Source organism: Ursus arctos, unplaced genomic scaffold (genome assembly GCF_023065955.2).
Source record: "Ursus arctos isolate Adak ecotype North America unplaced genomic scaffold, UrsArc2.0 scaffold_9, whole genome shotgun sequence".
NCBI lineage: Eukaryota > Metazoa > Chordata > Mammalia > Carnivora > Ursidae > Ursus > Ursus arctos.
Window position 1 is genome coordinate 56,171,778 of NW_026623111.1, and position 20,641 is coordinate 56,192,418.

Genomic DNA, 20,641 nt, shown 5'->3' on the forward strand with positions numbered 1-20,641 from the left:
TTTGTTGTGTTGTTTACCACAATTACATTTTTCTCGATTACAAAAGAATTAAGAGGTATGCATTAAATTACTTAGGCCACTTTTAAAAATTATGAAACTATAAAGAGATCAAATAAAGTGCTTGATCAAACTCCTTTCTAACATCCAAGTGGCAAATATGGCTAAGAACACAACATCGAAGATTAAAAAGAAAAAGAATGCATAAAATTGCATCTGTCACGCACAAATCTTTATAAGATGACGCAGGAAAGGAACAGAGTTGGGGCACCTGGGTGTCAGATGTTTAAACATCTGCCTTCAGCTCAGGTCATGATCCCAGCGTTCCCGGACACTGGGATCGAGCCCCGCACAGGGCTCCCTGCTCAGTGGGAAGCCTGCTTCTCCCTCTCCCCACTCCCCCTGCTTGCGTTCCCTCTCTCGCTGCTTCTCTCTCTGTCAAATAAATAAATAAAATCTTTAAAAAAAAAAAAGAAAAGAAAAAAGGAAAACTCAACAGAATAAACTGACTTAAGAATTCAGTTTAGTGACCATATATACAAGATCAAAATATCAAAATCAATAGTTTCCTATACTCCAACAATAACTAATTACAAAGTGTAATGGAAGAAAAAATACCATCCATGCTAGTAATAAAAACTAGAAAATAATCAGAAATAAACCACCCAAAATGTGCAAAATCTATATAAAAACTATAAAATTTTATTAAAGACAGATGAAGAGCCTGAAGAAAATAGAGCCATGCCATGTTTCTGGATGGAAATGCTCAGTATTATACATCTATTTCTTCACAAATTAATCCATATTTCAATCTAATTCCAATTAAAATCTCAATGGGCATATTTTATGCCAGTTTACAAAAGCCATCTGACAAGCCATCTAAAACTCTTAACAGATCAATGAGGAAGAACTGCCTTCTAAGATATCAAAGCATTCTAACATACTAGGTAGAGCCATATGAAATCACAGAGATTTGATGACTCCCCATGTACAAAAAGAACAATATCAAAAGGTACAACCTAGTAACTAAAACTGATGTGGACACAGGAATAAAAAAATAGCTATTATTAATCTGGGAATGTTATACACTCAAATTCCCCTACTCCCACCACCCACAAATCCCTTTCTAAGTGGTTAAGAAACAGAGTCCACTAAAATATTTAATACTAATAAAGCTTGGTTGAAGGCCAAGAGGACCTCCTATTTCTTACTCCAGTAGCAGTCATAGGAAGAAAACTGAAAGGGAGGGTGGAGAAGAGGAGAGGTGTAGGGAGGAAAAGTTTCTTTCAACAACCCTGAACAGGAAAGGATACCCAAGCTGAAACCTAAAAAAGAAGAGATAAAGAACCAAGGGAAGAATATCCTAGAAAGTGAGCGAAAGACCCTAAGTGAGAAAGTCTCCCTGCTCTAAGAACAGACCAGTGGGACTAGAAGATAGTGAATGAACTAAAAAGGATATAAAATGAGGCTAGAACAATAAGAAGGATCAGCCATACAAAGTCTTACAGGCCAACGTAGGAGTTTGGGTATTATTCTAAGAGCAATGAGAAGTTGAATAATGATTTACATTTCAGAAAGACTGGCCTAGCTGCTGCATGAAGAATGAAATGAAGTGTGAGGAGACAAGAAAGAAGGCTAGCAGATCAAATTAGGAGACTACTATGAAGTCCAAGTAAGATAACAGCCTGGGCTAACATGATGGCAGCAAAGATGGAGAGAAGTGGGAAGTGTCAAGGTATACTTTGGAAGTCTTATGTCCAGTACCCTTTCCCTTCCCACTCTGCCACCTCACCTTTTTGGCAACAGAAACACTTTCTGGGAAACCATTCCATGAGACTCAGGTGAAAATGACTTCTCCTACTCTACCTCCCAGAAGGGCAGAAAGACATGACTTACACCTAAACAAAGCATCTTTTTCCTTACCAATGGCTGGTTCAGGAATGGACACATGACCCAAACTAGGCCAACAAGATTATTTCAGGAGCCAGGAGTAACTTCTTTTCCTTGCATTACTAGCCATAAAAACAATGTAATCCTAGAATTGTACTGGTGTTAAGACATTAATTATCCTCCAATAGCCACACTCCCCTTCTTTTAGTAAAACACTTCTCCACAAGTTGTACCTGGGTGTGATGGCCATACAGGTATGGACATACAACTAAGTTCTGGTCAGGAAGTGATGTTTGCAATTTCTTGGCCAATTCATTAGAAGGAAGCAACCTGTGGTTGCCTTTCTGTTTCTTATTTCTCATGTGCTGTACATTAGTTTTCTAGGGCTGTCTTACAAAATACCACAGACTGGGTGGCTTAAACAACAAAAATGTATTTTCTCACAGTTATTAGGCTAGACACCAAGATCCAGGTGTCAGCATGTTTGGTTTCTTTGGAGGCTTCACTCCTTGGCGTGTAGATAGCCACCTTTTTGCTGTGTCCTCGCATGACCTTTTTTGTGTGCACGTATTTCTGGTGTCTCTTTCTGTGTCCAAATTTCCTCTTCTTATAAGGACATCTGTCAGATTGGATTAGGGTCCACCCATATGACCTGATTTGATCTTATTCCCTTTTTTAAGGCATTACCTCTAAATACAGTCACATTCTGAGATAATGGAGGTTAGGATTTATCATTTTATGTTTTTATCATGATAAGTATACTCTTTAATCCTTATTTCCTATTTCACCCGTCCCCCCACCCACCTACCCTCTGGTAACCATTAGTTAGTTCTCTATAGTTCAGAGTCTATTTCTTGGTCTGTCATTCTCTTTTTCCCTTCACTTGTTTTGTTTCTTAAATTCCACATGTAAGTGAGATCATATGGTATGTCTTTCTCTGAATGACTTATTTCTCTTAGTATTATACTCTCTAGCTCTATCCATGTTGTTGAAGATGTCAAGATTTCATTCTTTTTCATGGCTGAATAATATTCCTCTGTGTGTGTGTGTGTGTGTGTGTGTGTGTGTGTCCCCTATCTTTATCCATTCATCTATTGAAGGACACTTGGGCCACTTCCATAGTTTGGCTATTGTAAATAATACTGCAATAAACATAGGGGAGCATGTATCCCTTTGGACTAGTGTTCTTGTATTTTTGGGGTAAATACCCAGTAGTGCAATTACTGGATCGTAGGGTAGCTCTATTTTTAATTTTTTGAGGCAACTCCATACTGTTTTCCACAGTATGCATACCCAGTTTGCATTCCCACTAACAATGGGGGTTAGGGTTTCAACATGAATTTTGGAGGGACACAATTCAGCCCATAACAGGCTGGAACATGGATGTGATGCTAGTGAGCCAAATCAGACTTTGTAGATGAAGTCAAAATCCTAAGGCAGAGCTATCCAATAAAACTTTCTGTGATGATGTGTATGTTCTATCACCTGGCACTCTCTGATATGGTAGCCACCAGCCACATGTGACTATTTAAATTAATTAAAACTAATAACTAAAAATCTAGACCCTGTTGTACTAGGCCTATTTCAAGCACTGAGTAGCCACATGTGGTAGAGAGCCACCATTCTCGACAGCACAGGTGAAGAGAGGGTATAACAAAACAGGAGAACTTAGACCTATGCATGACCTGAAGGACTACCCCTAGAGTATCACATAATCTGTCTTGCTTCAACCACATGTGTTTTGGAGTCTCTTTGTTCCAACAACCCATCTTATATTTTAACCAATACAGTAAATTAGAAGTAGAGTGCTGCCATAACAAATTCCTAAAAACCCTGATAAGGCTCAGAGGACAGATAGCAAGGAAACATGTCAGGCTGGAAAACTAACCACCTGTTATGCAGTACCAAACCATTTAGTAAAACTCTTGCCTGCAATAATGGGGAGGGCATATTACATGACTCACAAGTGTGTATAGCTCTAAGAAAAGCAGTTAGAAAAACTCAGAATATTGGTGGGTATTGGCTGTTTAAAGAACCGGCAAAAAGATCAGCTCAACCAAGAGTAAGGCAGTTTGTGAACAGAGACAGACATAAACACAGTGCCACTGAGAGAAGCTCTCTCAGTAGCAAACCCTAACCTGAGTCCAATAAATCGAGCCTCTCAGGTTAGGAAAGGCAGGACTTTTGTGCTCCAAATATACCGAGAGGCCTTTGTGACCTCAAAGGTTCTTTGCCACAGAGTAGCAAGTGAAGAGTGTCCCTTTCCCACCTGTGATGGGTTTTGATGTGTTAACTTGGTTAGCCCACACTAAGAGGAAGGGAAGGCAAGCAACCATTTTGTAAATATTTTCTCTCAGGTATTCAAACACTAATCTAGGTGCTGCTGTGGAAGGGTCTGCAGACGTAATTAAAGTCCCTAATCAGGTGACTTTTAAACTAGGGTGATCATCCTTAGTGAGCCTGACCTAGTAGGTGAGGTCTTAAAAGAGATTGGGCTCTTCCTGGCAAATGAGACTCCAAATAGCAGCTAAGTCTATAACTGTCCTCCCTTCCCCAGATCTTCCTCTCCTAACTGCCTAGGGAGAACAGTATCAGCATATGCCCATGGGTTCTAGCCTGCTTGAGCTCTTCCCTTCCCAAATGCCTACCTTACAAATTTCAGACTTAGCCAGCTCCCAAAATTGTAATCCAATTCCCTGTAATAAATCTTTTAATACCTCCCTCCCTCTCTCTCTCTCATATATAAATCTCCTATTTGTTCTACTTCTCTGGTTAAACCCTGACTGATATACCATTCAAGCCTATTATTTTAGATGCCCTCAAGGTAGCCCAGTAACATAGGGAAAGAAGAACAGGCCTAGCACAGAGACTAGTACAAGAATGAGTAGATTTCACAAATTATGACTAAAAGAGATCTTCTGCTGAAGATAATGTCATATGGTACTGACTTAAAGAAAACAGAACAGAAATCTATTAAGTTTTTGAAAGAGTTTTACCACTGAACTACACAGGCCTATAAAAACCTATGATTGAACCTTAAATAACCCTGCAGCTCCTTAATCTATACCAACTGGCAGGGAACTGTAAAAGTTGTGCAATTCCTAGGGATGTCATATTCTTGAATGCCTACTACTTCAGATGTGGCAAAGGAAAATAAACAAGGAAGGATCACCTAAGAACAAAGCCAAGGATACACACAACAGTCAAAAGGGCATTCCTCCCATAGAGCAAAATCAAAGTTTAACCAAGGAATTTATATAGTTGCCAAAGCAGAGTCTTCTGTCCAGAAGGATTTCAGTATTAATATAGACCAACAACTGCTATCTATTTCTATTCTTTCCTTCTCCAAAGAAGCATCCTTATGATTATCCTACTCCTATTCACCACTGTGCAATGGGTGAGACACATTATTTATTGTTTTATAGATTACTGGCTGAATTAAGAGAAAAAGAAATATGTAGATATCTGTCATGTTGAGTTACGTCTAGTAACTGGATGGAACTCTGGAGTCATTTTCTTGAGAAAGGAAGAAAAGTATGTGTTAGAAAAAAGGTTTGTACAAAAGTTGGGTTACCAAAAGGTTCATACTCAAGAAGAAAGGTTTAAATTGGAAATACACACTTGACAGTCACTAGCATATATATAAATACACAAGACTAGATAAGATTACCTAAGAAATGAGACTACATACAAGACCAAAAAGGGCCCAGGACTGAGCAACGAGGTACTAAATAATCAAAGAATGTACACTGAGGGGAATAGGAGGAAGCAAGAAGACCAAAAAAAAAAAAAAAAAAAAAAAGCATCTAGTAATGTAGAAACAGAAGAAGGTGGTATTACATAAGCAAGAGAACAGCATTTTTTAAGAGGCGAAAATTGGCCAACAAGGTCAAATGCTACTAAAAAGAGTAAATAAGAAATGGACACAATTAAATATTATATGCAAAAAGATATCTGTGTATCTTTCAAAAACAAACCACAGCAGAATCAAAACAAAATTTCTAAGAATATTTTCTTAAAATACTGGGGTGAAGGTCGTCAGAAATCATAAAAGAATAAGTCATTTTGCTTCACAAAAATAAAATGTTTCTATATTGTGAAAATACTATAAACAGAGAAGAACAAATACTGTTTAGGATTATTATGCATAAATATAAATAGCACCAACAATCACTAAGAAAAAGACAATCCTAATAGAATAAGTAAAGGATATAACAGGAAATTTTCAAAAGAAATCCAAATGAAAAATAAAAATTAAAATTTACTCAATGTCAATAGTACTCAGGAAAGTGAAAACAGAAACAAAACACTATTTTTTGTTTAACACATTTTAAAAACTAAGATTGCTCATTTCCAATAATATTCTTAGTACCCTGTTGATGGAAGTAAAACTTGGGAGTATTTATTACATTTAACATGTGCATAACCTCTGGCCCAGCAATTCTTTCCAGGAATCCATCCCAAAGAAATATTTTTATATGCAAAAATAACTGTAAAAGGACATTCACTTCAGCATTATACATGTAATAGCAATGTACTGAAAACAATCAAAATGTCTATCAATATAGGGGCACCAGGGTGGCTCAACTGGTTAAGCATCCGACTCTTCGTTTTGGCTCAGGTCATGATCTCACTCAGGGTTGTGAGATCAAGCACCTCATCCGCTCCAAGCCTGCTTGAGATTCCCTCTCTCCCTCTCCCTAAGGCCCTCCCCCTGCACGTGGGCAGGCGTGCGCTCTCGCTCTCTCTTTAAAATAAATAAACCTTTAAAAAAAAAAAAAAGTCTACCAGTACAAAAGAGCAAATAAATTATGAACACTCATACTATGGAACATTCATAAGTAAATAAGAACAATGAGGCAAATCCTAACGTACTCTGCCAGACACACATACCCCCTTCCACACCCCACACTCATTCATTCACTTCCACCAAGAAAGAAACCAGAATGTCTGATACATACCAAGCTGTTAGCATCATTTACTTTGAGAAAAAATAAGATAAACACCTTTATGTATCAGAAGACTTTTTTTAAAGTATGAATGCATCCCTTAGTTTTTATAGTTAAATAAGTACGTAACCATCTGAAGACTTATCTCTTCAACTAATGTATTTTAAGTATGCTCATCAATTAAACTTTTAGCAGACAAAATGTATAAGTGATGGCTTTGTTCTCTGTGACAGATAATTTGATTAACATACAATAAGAAAAACAAAAGAAAAAATTTCAAATAATGATTAATTCTGGAGGGTAAAATTATAGGCAAATTTTGTATTCTTCTTTAGATCTTTTGGTTTTGTCAAATTTTCTACAAATATGTGTATATTTAATTAATAATGTTTAACTACAGAAACACTATATTTAAAATCTAATTTGGAAGATATTTAACACTGTACCTCTCTACTGTCCTATAACTCAATTTCTCATATTTTAACATATCTGTACCTGCATTAACTACAAGTATACCTTATAACCCCTATTGTCACTACAAAATCTTCAGGGTAAAATTAGAATGGATGAGTCCTTGGTGTCATTTAATTGTTAAGGATACTCTAGAAAAATAGCACATACAGACTTCATCTTTAAAAAAAATCAGAATACCACAAATCAGTGAGTATTACAAGAGGCACTCATAAAAGATGTAAAGTCTACCTAACCTATATTCAAAAACAGAAATAAAACAACGCCTATCATGAAGACCAATTCTAAAGGAACACGGTTACACTGAAAACTAACACAGATTGCCAAATAATTAATTATACAAGACTAAAACCATCTTCACAGTTTTAAATTATTAATTTTATCTCAACATGACTTAAATTTTATGAAACTAGGAATAATGCTTCAGTTTCCTCAAATTCCTCATAATCCCTGATTTTGCTAGATTTTGATCATGTTTTTTAAATTTATTTAGAAAAGGATAATAGTGATATTTTCTAAAAATCATAAAAAACAATTACATCGCTCTAATTTTTCATGTATGTAAATTTAAGTTTTACTAACCTACAATGTGAATAAAAATCATTTAACTCAACATATACAGCTATTATTTTAAATATAGCTAACTTTTTAACATTCACTGACAGGGAAATGGTTGAGATTACTATATACTGAAAACAGCCACACACAGGAGAAATTCAATAAACGTTTGTCAAGTAAAAAACTTAACTCCTATACCACATCTTGAACTAGTAAGAACTATACTAGAGCCTTTGTAACAGGACTATTTCTGTTATCAAATAAAAAATAAGAGGGAAACCACACAGAAAAAGTAAGAGACAATAATAAGGTCAAAGAACTGGAAATAGACATGGTATAACAAACAAGAAGAATTCCTTTTCTCTTCAGGTCTCAGATTTAGGGTGACAGGAAAGAGGGAAAGGAAAATAGAACTACATGTTAATGTTTATTTATTCCAAATTCAAAACTGATGATGAAACTAATTTTTCTACAGATCTGAGATATTTCTCAAAGGTCCTTTAATTAAAAGACAATTCACGGGGAAAAACCCAGGCCACAAATTAATTTTAGGACAGGTTATTTCTTCACTTTTTTTTTCTTTTCTGTTCCTTTCTTTTTGGGGAGTATGAGAGGAATGAAAAAAAAAAAAAAGATTAAATGAGACTCAATGATAGCTCAGGAGGGGAATATGCCCTGCTAGAGATGCATACATATAGCCTAGTTTCATAAATTTATCATGTCTAGTGTGTACTTTCAAATAATCTCAAGAAATAAGAAATAATGAGTTTACCTATTTTCAAAATTGAAATAACACTATCTAACACACCTCACATTTTTCTCCATGACTCAAGTCTGAATAACTGATTAATGTGAACATTAAGGAACAAGCAATAAGAATATAATTAAGTATAATCTGCAGTCTTCCTTGATCATGGATTCCATCCCTAACCCTCCAATCATTTTTAAACTATCCCACTCTAGAACTTGCCTAGTTTTAGTCATCAATTTCATGGTACAACAGGCAGAAATATACATAATCTACTTTGTGCAGATGCAGCATAGATTTAAGAGTTATGATTCTCCGGGGTGCCTGGGTGGCGCAGTCCTTAAGCGTCTGCCTTCGGATCGGGGTGTGATCCCAGCGTTCTGGGATCGAGCCCCACAGCAGGCTCCTCTGCTAGGAGCCTGCTTCTTCCTCTCCCACTCCCCCTGCTTGTGTTCCCTCTTTCACTGGCTGTCTCTGTCAAATAAATAAATAAAATCTTTAAAAAAATAAATAAAATAAAATAAAATAAAAATAAAAAAAGAGTTATGATTCTCTAATACCCTATTTCATCTTGTTCAACACCACACTGAACTTTTACTGAAAAAGTATGAGCTGTTTCAGATCATTTGCCCAAAAAAGCACATTTTTTACCCGTGACTCATAAAAATCTATTTAACATTTTTAACCTATTCTCAACAATCTCATTTCATTAAACACAATTCACTCTGACCTATCTGTACACCTTGAGAGGGATTTCATCATATTATCAAAATTGTTTATAAACATACTAAATAATATTGGGTCCAAAAGGAATTCCTAAAGTACTATGAACTTTACATTTTTTGGTAACTCACCCCTTTTATGTCTAGTCTCACCAGGAAGTAAACCTAAGTCAACTCTTCTAAAAGATCAAGGTAATGTTCATGAGTTTTATAAGATAACAGAAGGCAATCTACACTGTGCTTTCAATCATCAGGTCTAATTAATGTCAAGTTTCAAAGCATTTTTGGGAAAAATAAAATCCAACATGTTTCTCTTCAATAATTAAAACCTAAATTATAAATCATAATAAAATAATACCTATGTCATTCCACAATTCCACTTTCCCTCATGACTGGAAAAGATGTTTTTAAAGACAAAAATATATATACATTAAGAAGTTAAACACCATACGTGAGGAAGGGTGTTTTGATTCCGCGTGGGAAGTGCATAGGCATAACTACCAGTCAGGTTCCAAGGGCTAGAAGGGTATTCATAGTCACCCTTTTTTTCCAAAAGGTGAAAGTTGAAGGTAGTCAGTCAGATTGAGCATAGATTACCATGGATGTGGTGCCCTCTATTGGTCCTAACAAAAACGTTAAGTGGTATCAACAGGCACTACCTCACATACTGCTATAAGTGAAATTGTTTTCATCTATGGTCAAGTATGTAAAAGTTATATGGAAATTCATTACATGTACATTTCCTAACCCACTAAATCATCTTTATAAGAATGCAGAATAAACTACTGCCATAAATGGAAATATGCTGCCTCAAAGACCTAAAAATTGAACTTCTAGTCAACAAGATGGTATAACTGAAGACCAGTAGAAGCAGTCTAGTAAACAGCCTCGCAACTTTCAGGGAGTCAAAATGTACTCCTCTGATGATCCCAAATACGTCCAGAGTAAGTGGTTAAAGAAGAAATATTTATTCAATTACTTATTTATTTTTACTTCAGAGATCTGACTTCATGAAAGCCTAGCAGAAGTAAGACACTAAGACTTCTATAACAGATACGGTACAGTGCAGTAGGAGATATAAAGATGTGTAAGGCAAAGTTTCCATCTTCAGATCTGATAGTCCATAGCAGACTAGATGAAAGCTGCTTCATTAATTAAACAATTAAAAGGCAAAATATGAGGATTTAAGACAAGAGTAGGCATAACTAGTTTACCAGAAAGAACAAGTAAGTCTTGGACTTCCCAACACAAACAGACCTTCTGTGTTGCTACATTACCTTGGTTACAAGTAGTTTCCCAATTCTAAACAATGCACGTAAATGCCTGCCTGATTCCCCACTACTACTGCAGTGAGAATGTTTCAAAATAACAAGGTGGGTGGGAGGGAGGGAGGGAGGGGGCAATCACAGATCTCTGAGAATCTAATAGAAGTTTTGCACACACACTATGGGGGTAAGGGAGAAAAGAATAAAACACATTATAAGCACCTTCAACAAAATCTTGGATTTAATTTCAGGTATTCACAGTCTATCTAGACCCCAGGTTAAGAACTCTTACTTAAAAGTTTAAAAAAAAAATTAGCTTAATAAAGAAAATAACCTTGAAAAGTAAAAATCTTGAGAGGGAGGAAGAAGCAACAGATTGCTTCTAAAGAGAGTAGTTTTCAAGTTTCGTTTTGTTAACAGTTGTTAATTCTAGATGGTGGGAATATGGACATACTTGTTTGTACTTTTCTGTATTTCTTCTTTTTCTTTTTCAATGAGTTGAATAAAAAGAGAAGGAAATCAAATAAGAACAAGAAAAGAAAGAAAAGCTTGGGGTAATCAATTTGTCTTCAGTGGTTACCCTACTGCCTAAAAGTATGTTCCCCTATACCATCTGAATGTGTTTTCACACTATCTGAAATGCCAACATCCAAGATGTTGCCCTCAACATCATACAACCTAACAGATCATGTGAATGAATGAATGAATGAATGAATGAATGAATGAGTGAGTGAATGAACGAGGAGGCTTTGAATCAAACAGGTTACGTCCTGCTCTGCCACTTATTAGCTATGTGACCCTGATGAAGTTACCTAAAACCCTGCTAAGCCAGTATCTTTGACTCTAAAATTAATATGAATAACCTTTCCCAACATTTGTATACTTCTGAAATTCATCCACTTTATTCCGGATCTACATTTAACCATTTACTCTCACTATCATACCTCCCAAAACCTATATTTAATCACTGGTACATTTTAAAATCAATGTGTCTTAAAACAGTTTTGTTCACCATTACTTACCCAGTACAACAAAATGCCCAGCATATAGTAGAAACTCTAAACATGTGTTGAATAATGAAACAAATTATGAGGACACCTACTTCATAGTGAAAGTAAAATGAGAATACATGATACCTGTATTATCTTATTTAATTCTCATACCAATGATATACAGTAGAATCTACATTATCACCATTTACTAAGAGGAAACTGAGATGCAGAGAGGTTAAGTAACTTGCCCAAGATCACAAAGCTAGTAAGTGATGGATCATATCTGACTCTAGTCCATGCTCTTAACCATTATGCTAGACTTGACACACAGTAGGCACTGAATAAGTAATAGTTTTTTATGTTTTTAAACTGTAAATATACCTAGGAGGCTTAAGGTACTCATCAGGCATTAATCAACATATATTGGCTTAACTGGCTTTCCCCGTAATACCTATGGAAGAGGATCCCTATGGAAGAGGACTATCACTAAGAGAAGTAATTAGTAACTGAAAGATACTGGAATCCAAGCTTCAGCTATTTGGCAGGCCTGGATCCAAGAAGAGAGAAACTATTCCTTCTGTTGGTCTCCCAAATGAATTCTGGATCCTCCTTAAGCACTGGTTATTCACTGAAAATGTTTTTATCAAGTTCTGTGCTTAAGCAGACTAGGAGACAAGATAATTATGACAGAACTATTTCTTCAAAGATCTCGACATCTCCTTTACAAATACTGCTTTATCAATTAAGAGATGAAACTAGGGAACAAGTAAGCTTCTCTGGACTCATCTACCATTATAACAAAGGAACTTGGATGGCATTTTTCCATTAAAAAACAACAACAAAAAGATTTGTAAGTGAATTTGAGGAAACAAAATCTACTGAAATAATCTGTCTTTCTCTCTCATTCTCAACCCTACCTCTTCCATGTCAACAGATTCTCCCTGGCCTTGCAAATCCTTTCAAAAGTAAGTCAGTACTAATTTATTCACTGGCTCCCCTTGCCTAAAATTTCACCACTAGGTTTGTCTCTTAAATTTAAAGCCTCAAGTTACCTACCAAAAATAGCCAGAATTCTGAAAAAATCCAACTGTCTTTACATTTTATGCATCTTTAATAAAAGTTACTTTTGAACAGAACCCTACCTTTAATAGCAAGTTTTTTCCCCTCTGAATTCTGCATTAGCAAACACTGATACCATTCAATTACATTTCAAAATGCATTCAACAGAATGTGATGTTATTTCTGAAATGGAGTATCAACTTATGCAATTTTAACATTTTTTCTTGTAATATTCAAGTAAGCAATTTAATTTAGTCACTATTTTGAAAAGAAGTACATTACAATTTTATGTTAGGAAATACATTTCTGTGTATACATTTCACCCACTGAAAGCCAAGGCAATTATGCATTCTTCAATTTTTGATCTAAGATTTTTGAGTCAAATGGGAGGGGGGAGAGTAGGAGAGGGAAAAGGAGAGCTCTTGGTCTTACACTTTTGTTTCCAGGTATAGACGAGTTACATAAATTATCTAAAACATGATTATCCTATTCTGACACTGAAGAGAAAATCCAATTCTCAATAAGCTACTCCAACACTTAGTAAGAATTAGATGCTTGTTCTTCAACATTCAAATAAGGCTCTTATTTAAATTCAATCTTTCCTTCCAACTTTTCCTCTTTCAGCAGATATAGAGAATATCCAGCTAACATTTCTTCATAGCAAATGTATATATTTTTGCTAAATTATCCTCCAATTTTTCAGGTTAAATACCTGAAACCACAACTATATACAAAAACTATAACCTCTCATATTCCTTTTTAACGTTTTGATGATTTTTATTAGAAGGATCTCAAGGATCATGTTATCCACATTTTTCACTGTGCAGCCAGTAACAGAATGCATTAGAAAATGGATTTAAATACGAGTATTAGCCACAAGATTTCCTAGCTCTAGAAAGTTAAACTTCTGCTGACATGTCAATAAAATAAAGAAATGAAAAACACTGCACAACTCATCCATTTAGCTTATACTGTACAGTGACTATGAGGTTTATTTACTTCTTTATTTTGGTCAAGGATGGAGGCAGGTGAGGAGACATACTGTACTCCTTTCTGCCTGCTCATCCCTCACCATGTACCTATATAGATTTATTTTTAATGGCTGCACTTTCTTACACTTATTTCTCCTGACTCATCTTCATAACAAATGACAAACCCATTGTTTACAGCACTGCGCACAAAACAAAGCACATTAAAAACAAAGAAACTCCCCTAGTTGATGAAAGTCAACATATATCATTCCCATTTTCTGAGGAAAATAAACCTGACTCACAAAATTAACACACCTATAAACTTACTGAAAGTTTTGCTTATTAGACCAAATTCCAAAGAACAAAACTACCTAGGTATATGAAGTTTACAGCATAATACTCCAGTAAGTACTGCATTCAACTTGATACCAAGTTCCAAACCAGAGCTTGTATTTTGTGGGAGAATTTAAAATCTTAATAAAATATCAGCATTTTCCCCACAGCTGCATGATTGTGTTACCTTGCAATTCACTGCCCAATTTTTGAAAGATGTCAGGAGGGGAAATATGCTGTCATAAAAAGCATACTGGTCTGAACCATTAGAAAACTTTGATTTCCACTTTTGCTACTATCCACCAGAATCAGTTTCCTCTAAGCCTTGTTTTCCTCATTTTTAAAATAAAAGGGCTGAATTAGATTACTTCTAAAATGTTTCTCATCTCTGCAAAGATTCATACAAATGGAAGATTCTCACTACCATAATAGATTTTATTGGAAATAAGAATCCCATCACATCCTCCTCTTCATTGTTGCAAATGCAGCCCAAACAACACCGTGTACTTAAAGGTCCAACTAAAATCCATACAAAATCTATCAACACAAACCTATTCTTAGAATTCAATAGGATAATGGAATAGCAGGGAGTGTCCATCTTTTTGGTATACATACTTGAACTATTACATCTCTACCTACATGACTTCATGAGGTAAAAGAGAATCTCTTCCAATAAACAAGTCTCAAACTCTTTAAAAAGTATTTCTCTATTTGAAAAGAACTCAAGATCCAACAATACAATTTGCAAAAAATAAGCCTTGCACCAAGATAAACTCTGTAGAAGAGAATAAACGGCAAGTGGTACTTCTAGATAATTCAGTTGTTCTCTTACAACGAGACTTAAAATCAGCCTTTAAAACTGTTTTCCTTCTCCCGCCTTAAGTTACAACTTCTTTTTCCAAATCAAGATTTTCTAGCTTCCATTTCAGGGAGTGGACAAGAGAGTTACAAAAGTGCTGATAATAAGGCTAACTTTTAGGTTTTTTTTGTCAGTATGGTATGTTTTACTGAGCTTTTGGGTTTTATGTGGCCTTTGAAGAATAAGGTCCTGCAACGCCGCCTGTCTGTGGACCCAGGAAAAATTATAAACAGTTATGAAACCAGATCACTAGGACAAACCAAGAGGCCTTCCTATTCCAACTCACCACAACCAAGGCAGGCTTCAAAGCACTCTTTAGTTGCCCCATATTATCTGGAAAACGACAGAGCGTGGCTTAATTTTTCCTCACCGCAGAAGCATCTGAAGATGTATATGTATGTACATGTAAGAGTCAAATATATTTTTCAGCCACTGAGTTATATACAAATGTATATGGATCTAAGATCAGTTCATCCAAAATCCTTGAGAGATCAAAGAACTAAAGGCTACTTCAGCAGCCACAATAATTATGAAAAAAAAAAAAAAACAAACAAACCCTGCAGAACAGTATGGAAAAGTACAGCTTCTCACGTGTCTCTCACATACACGAATACTTAGCTTTGAGTCCATTATAACCTTACCTCCCCTCAAAACTGCTCCCTTCCACCTCACGAGTGAGAGAAATTTACCAGCCTCCTAGCCATTCCCCAAGAGACTCAGCTACCTATTATCTTATCCCTCCCGCTCTGGTCCCGCCCCCACCCCAGGAATAACATGGCCCTACTGACCCCAGGCGGACCCCGCCGGGTGTGCTAAGAGAGAATCTAACCAATTCCCTCCATCCTTAACCGTGTGAACCATCCCAGGATAACCTGCTGTTCACCAACTCTGTGGGCTCTGTGGTCCTCCCACCCCCACGTGTCAGCTACCCTCCCCCACATCCCCACACCTCACGATTTAGGCCGGGCAAAGAAAGAGGGCAGTGGAAAGCCTGGCCGCTAAGATAGATCAACCCACAGGAATCTGTCCCACCGCAAGTCCCCTCCCACCTTCGGCCCCTACCCTTTACGGTCCCTTCCTCCCTCCTTCCTTTGAAACCAGGCCCTTGCCTCAGAAACCTCCTCTTCCTCGTCGTCGTCGTCCTCTTCTTCCTCGCTGTTGTTGCTGCTCGTGCCGCCGCCACCTCCACCACCGCCGCCGCCTCCACCGCCGCCGCTGTTGTCGCTGTCGCTGCTGCTTTCGCTGCTGCTGGGGGGTCGGCAAGTCCGGTTACGCTTGGCCTTGTGGTGTTGCTGCTGCGGCGGCTTCTTCTTCAGGAGTAGGTCGCAGACTCGCACCATCCCACGAGGAGAAGAGGCCGAGCGAGCCCCGCTGCCGCCGCCAACGCCGCTGCCGACCTCCGCCGCCGCCGCGGGGGGGCCCGCCACGGCCGCCACCGCCGGGGGGCTCCCTTCTCCCTCAGCCGCCGCCGCCGCCGCCGCCGCCACCGGAACCGTCGCCTTCTCCATCCCCAGGGAAAGAGGGAGGGCGCGGACGGGGGAGGGGCGTGGGGGCTACGCTCTACCGCGACTTCGGCCGCACCGGGGCCGACACAGCGCTCGGTGCCGCCTCCGCCGCCACCGCCTCGGTCACCTCTACTGCCGCCGCCGCCGCCGCCGCTCCGCCAGCTCTCACCTCGTCTCGCGATACTAAGGGCGGGGAGCCTGACGATGGGAGGGAGAGAGAGGGAGGGAGTGTGAGGGAGCAAAGGGGGGGGGGGTTGAGGCGTAAAGAGAGACCCGGGTGTCGGGAGACCCAGAGGAGGAGAGACTACGGAGAGGCGAGGGAAGTGTGCCTAGGGCGACTTCCGATGGGGGGACGGCGGGGACAGAAGAGGCCCGCGGTTACTGTTGTAGCGCCGGCGAGCGCCCGGATTTCTCCTCTTTCCTCGCTATTTCCCCCACACATACAGCCCTTCAGACCTCCCTTCTTCCTTCCTCGCTTGTGACTAGAACGCAGCCGCAGGCGGAAGTGCAGGTGACGCCATCAGCCGTCGCCTGAGCGGTGGCGCGCGGGTGGCCGAAAGACGAAAGTGAGATTTCGAGGGCCGGGTTCCGGGCGCCGGCGGGCGGGCTGTGCTGCGGTGCGTGCGGCGGGCGTGCCGGCTGGAGAAGAGCGCCCCGGGTCGGGTGGGAAGCCGGTGCGGAAGCGCGGTCCTGATACTTTGTTAGCAGGAGGCCAGGACCGCAAGATCCGGGAGGTGGGGCCTCTTTCTGGACTGTCGTATGTAGTTTTATTCCTGGCCATTTTTTCCACCGCCAAATCGTGTTTAGGGCTTTGGATCTTTGAGAGATGGCGTCGTGTAAGGGAAGGAGCCCTCTTTGCCTAAGTTTAAATGTTGAGTTACAGACTTCGTGAGCCTGAGTTTACAGTTGTGTGATACGGAGTTCGATCAGGCGATGTCTGAGATTACCGCAACGTTGAAGTTTCCAAAGGGTAAAGACAAGAGAAGGAAGCAGGATCAGTGCCAGACTTTGCAGACGATTCACGGATTGACTCTGATTTATAGTTCTTCCAACCCTCACCGACTCGGCTTTATCTGTGGAGTGAGCATTATAAATAATCATCCTTGTCTATGCATTTCTTGGAAGGTATATGGTGAAGGGGGTTTTGAGTTCATTTGTAGATATGTGAAGAACTCCCACGACTTTTGAAATAATAGCGTAGCTTATTGAACTCAGAATTATCCCTTTCTGGTCCAATAAGAGTACAGTGGCATAAGGAAAATGAAGAAAACATCAAAGGCAGATGTACTGGCACAGGATAAAAAGTCTGTCTCAGCTGACATAGTTGCCATTTTAAGACTGCTAAGTTTAATTGAGTGTGCCTGAATTTTTTTTTTTAGCATTTTTTTTTCCTTTTAGCATTGGCATACCATATGAAATGTGGGCAGTTGCCAGTACTCTAGAGAGTACTATGGCAGAATTGGCAATGACTGAATCAATTCATTCAAACAAAAATTCATCATGTTCCTACTGTGTGCATAGTTTTTGAGATCAAAGTCTCTGCTTCCAGGGTCTCTATGGTGTAATAAGTGCTATTGTAAATACACACACCAAGCCAACTATCTGCCTGTTCCTCTCCTACAGTGGTTGCTGAGTTCCTGTGCAGAACATTACACTACCTTGTGTATCGCACCACTACAGGTTTAGGCCTAGAATCTCAGCTGTATATCCATCAGCACCTTCTTTTCCCTTCCCACCAAAATACTTTTTACAGTCTTAAGTCCTAGCCACATTTCATTACATGACTTTACTTCAAATATCAAAAAAGACTGATGCTATTAGGCATAAACTTCAACTTTCCAAATACCGTAGACTTAGATACTTCCAGAACTTTCCTTTTCTCCAGTATCAGAGGAATAAGACATTCCCTGCTCGTAGAGAGATGAATTATCCATCTGCGCTCTAGTTCCAATTGCTTCTTTCTCTTCTATTTATTACCTTTTTTGTCTTCAATCCTCCACACTGCTGGTTCCACTGCATTTCCTTTCCTTCACAGTTCTTTAAAGAGGATCCTATGTTCATTGTCTCTGAATTTAACTCATTAACCCTTTGCACTCTAACTTCTGTGCCTATCATACTATCAAAAATACTCTTTTTAATCCCATTATTAAGAGAAAATAAATGCTTGCTCTTTTACATAGTAGTGAAATGAATATCTTGTTGGGACTAGTAGGATATGGTCAAGCCAGCCTATTAAAATAGAGCAGCTGCAGTGACTTTCTGTTATTTTTGGCTAGCTTTTTTTTTTTTTTCTTTTTCTTTTCTTTCTTTTTTTTTTTTTTTTTTTAGAGCCTTGTGGTAAAGACTTGACTAGCCATTCATGAAACATTTCTTCTTCCTGGACATACAGCTAGACTAAATTTCCCAATTTCCTTTGCAGTTAGTTGGAGCCATGTGGTTGACTTTTAGCCAATGAGATGTGAATGGAAATAATGCATTCGTTTCCGGCATTAATAAAGTTCCTTCCATCCTCCCTTACTCTTTCTCCCATCAGCTCGTAGTGAGTGAATATCATTACCTTGAAAACTATATGTTGGAGATGCCAGTGCCAGAAAAGAGAAGCATGAGTAGCTAAATCATTACTAGGAAGATAGCCACCTCCAAATTAGAAAGACACTTTTTTGGACTTCTTATAAGAGAAAATTGAGATTTGAGAATTTATATGTTATGGGAGCTAGAATGACCATAAGTAATCCAGAAATTGGTACGAGAAGGAGAATACTGCTAGGACAGTAATCTAAAATACGTTGCATTGGCTTAGTGATGATGTAGCAGATGTTGGAGAAACTGATATAGGAGGCCAGAAGGAGCCCAGGTTTTGTAGGGGCAACATAATTGAAAAGTGTATCACCTATTTATTGAGACTAGTTCTAGAGGAAATGGTTCAAAAGAATAAAAGTAATAGTGTATTTTGAATTTTACATTTTACTTTTATCAAGGTTTTCCTAAAAAGATAAGCTCAAGGAAAGAATGGCAGAAGTGAAAATGCATAAGAATATTTGGAAAGATTGGAAAAGCTGACTTTCTAGACCTTGAGTGGTAAAAAATGAAATGGAAGAAACCTTGAGTACAACAGAGGAACAAAGGTCATGTCGAGGCTTTGGTGCTCCCATTCAAGGCCATTATTTTAGATGGCCTGAAGGTGGCTGGGATGAAGTTCTAGAGAAACAGACACGGGGGCAAGGAAGCAAGGAAGTGAATCAGGTTTGAGAATTATATAAGAAAGAACTTTGGGTCAGGGCCTGGCTGGCTCAGTCAGAAGAGCATGTGACTCTTGATCTCAGGGTCATGAGTTTAAGCCCCAAGTTGGGTGTAGAAATTAAATAAATAAATAAATAAATAAATAAGAAAGAAAAAAAGAACAAATGAACTTCGGGTGTAGTTACTTGAAGCAAATAGATCACAAGACTAAATTTTTGAAGGAATTTCATTACTAATCAAATCATTAACCTCATTCAGATGTTACTCAGGTATTAAGACAGTGAGGCAAATGACAGTGAGGAAATAGGGCATAAACACTTTATAGCATCCCAATGCCCACACAGAATGTGGCCATGGAGAATAAGGCACAACATATCAGAGGTTAGTATCAGGAGCTATACAGAAGACAAAGGACAACAGAGTTCCTCCCAAAGACTAGGCTGAGGTCTCATCAAGACTTCCTCTGTTCTCAGGGGAGATGGATCACAAAATGCCCATGCAGCATTTCATCATTGTTATGTATCCATATTGCCTAGTGTCTCACATCTTTCTCTCTTCCTAATGAGAACATAGTGTAGTTACCTGTGTCTGTTTAACCACTATACATTGGGTTTGCTGAAGTATGGGGTAATATTAGAGATAACTTGTCTTTTTAGTTCATAGTTTACACCTGGACCTAATGAAGAGGACTGCACATTACCTAAAAACCTAGACTTTAAGCCTGACTTAGTAACTGAACAGAATTTTAGGTTGTCTCCATTGGGGTTGGATGTGTTCTCTGTGTGCGAAGAGAAGGTAAAATAGATATTTAGTGATCAGAATAGTGGACTCTTGCAGACACTAGATTCTTTTTCTGGACACAGATTTTATTTCCCTGCCTCCCTTGCAATTTGGCTTGCCAGTTAGAGGTGCCAATTAGGTTCTAACAGGTGGGATGTGAGTAGAAGTGATGTGCTCCTGTTGCAGCTCTTGTCCAGAAAAACAGCACATGAAAAGTCCAGGATCTCCCCATTCCCCACCAAATTGAGGCAGATGAATACAGTTGTATTAGAAGCCACGTGTTGAAGATGGCCAAGCCACAA

The 20,641-nt window shown here is 38.5% G+C and overlaps 1 protein-coding gene and 1 long non-coding RNA gene across 10 annotated transcripts in view; one reads left to right on the forward strand and one right to left on the reverse strand.

Annotated features, from left to right (window-relative positions):
- Nucleotides 1–16,805, reverse strand: part of ANKRD17 (ankyrin repeat domain 17) — a 154,606-nt gene extending 137,801 nt beyond the window's left edge. For 4 of the 9 annotated variants that reach the window (XM_026509990.4, XM_026509989.4, XM_026509987.4 and 1 more), the window contains exon 1: nt 15,924–16,805. In XM_026509990.4, coding sequence (XP_026365775.1) covers nt 15,924–16,322 — 399 coding nt within the window. In that variant the 5' untranslated portion in view covers nt 16,323–16,805. Of the gene's footprint in view, nt 15,544–15,923 lie in introns of those variants that run through there. The other 5 variants (XM_057309678.1, XM_048211827.2, XM_048211825.2 and 2 more) reach the window with 2 other exon arrangements.
- Nucleotides 16,806–16,826: 21 nt separating this feature from the next.
- Nucleotides 16,827–20,641, forward strand: part of LOC130543230 (uncharacterized) — a 77,525-nt gene continuing 73,710 nt past the window's right edge. The window contains exon 1 of the long non-coding RNA XR_008958402.1: nt 16,827–17,053. This is a non-coding gene — a long non-coding RNA (uncharacterized LOC130543230). The remainder of the gene's footprint in view (nt 17,054–20,641) is intronic.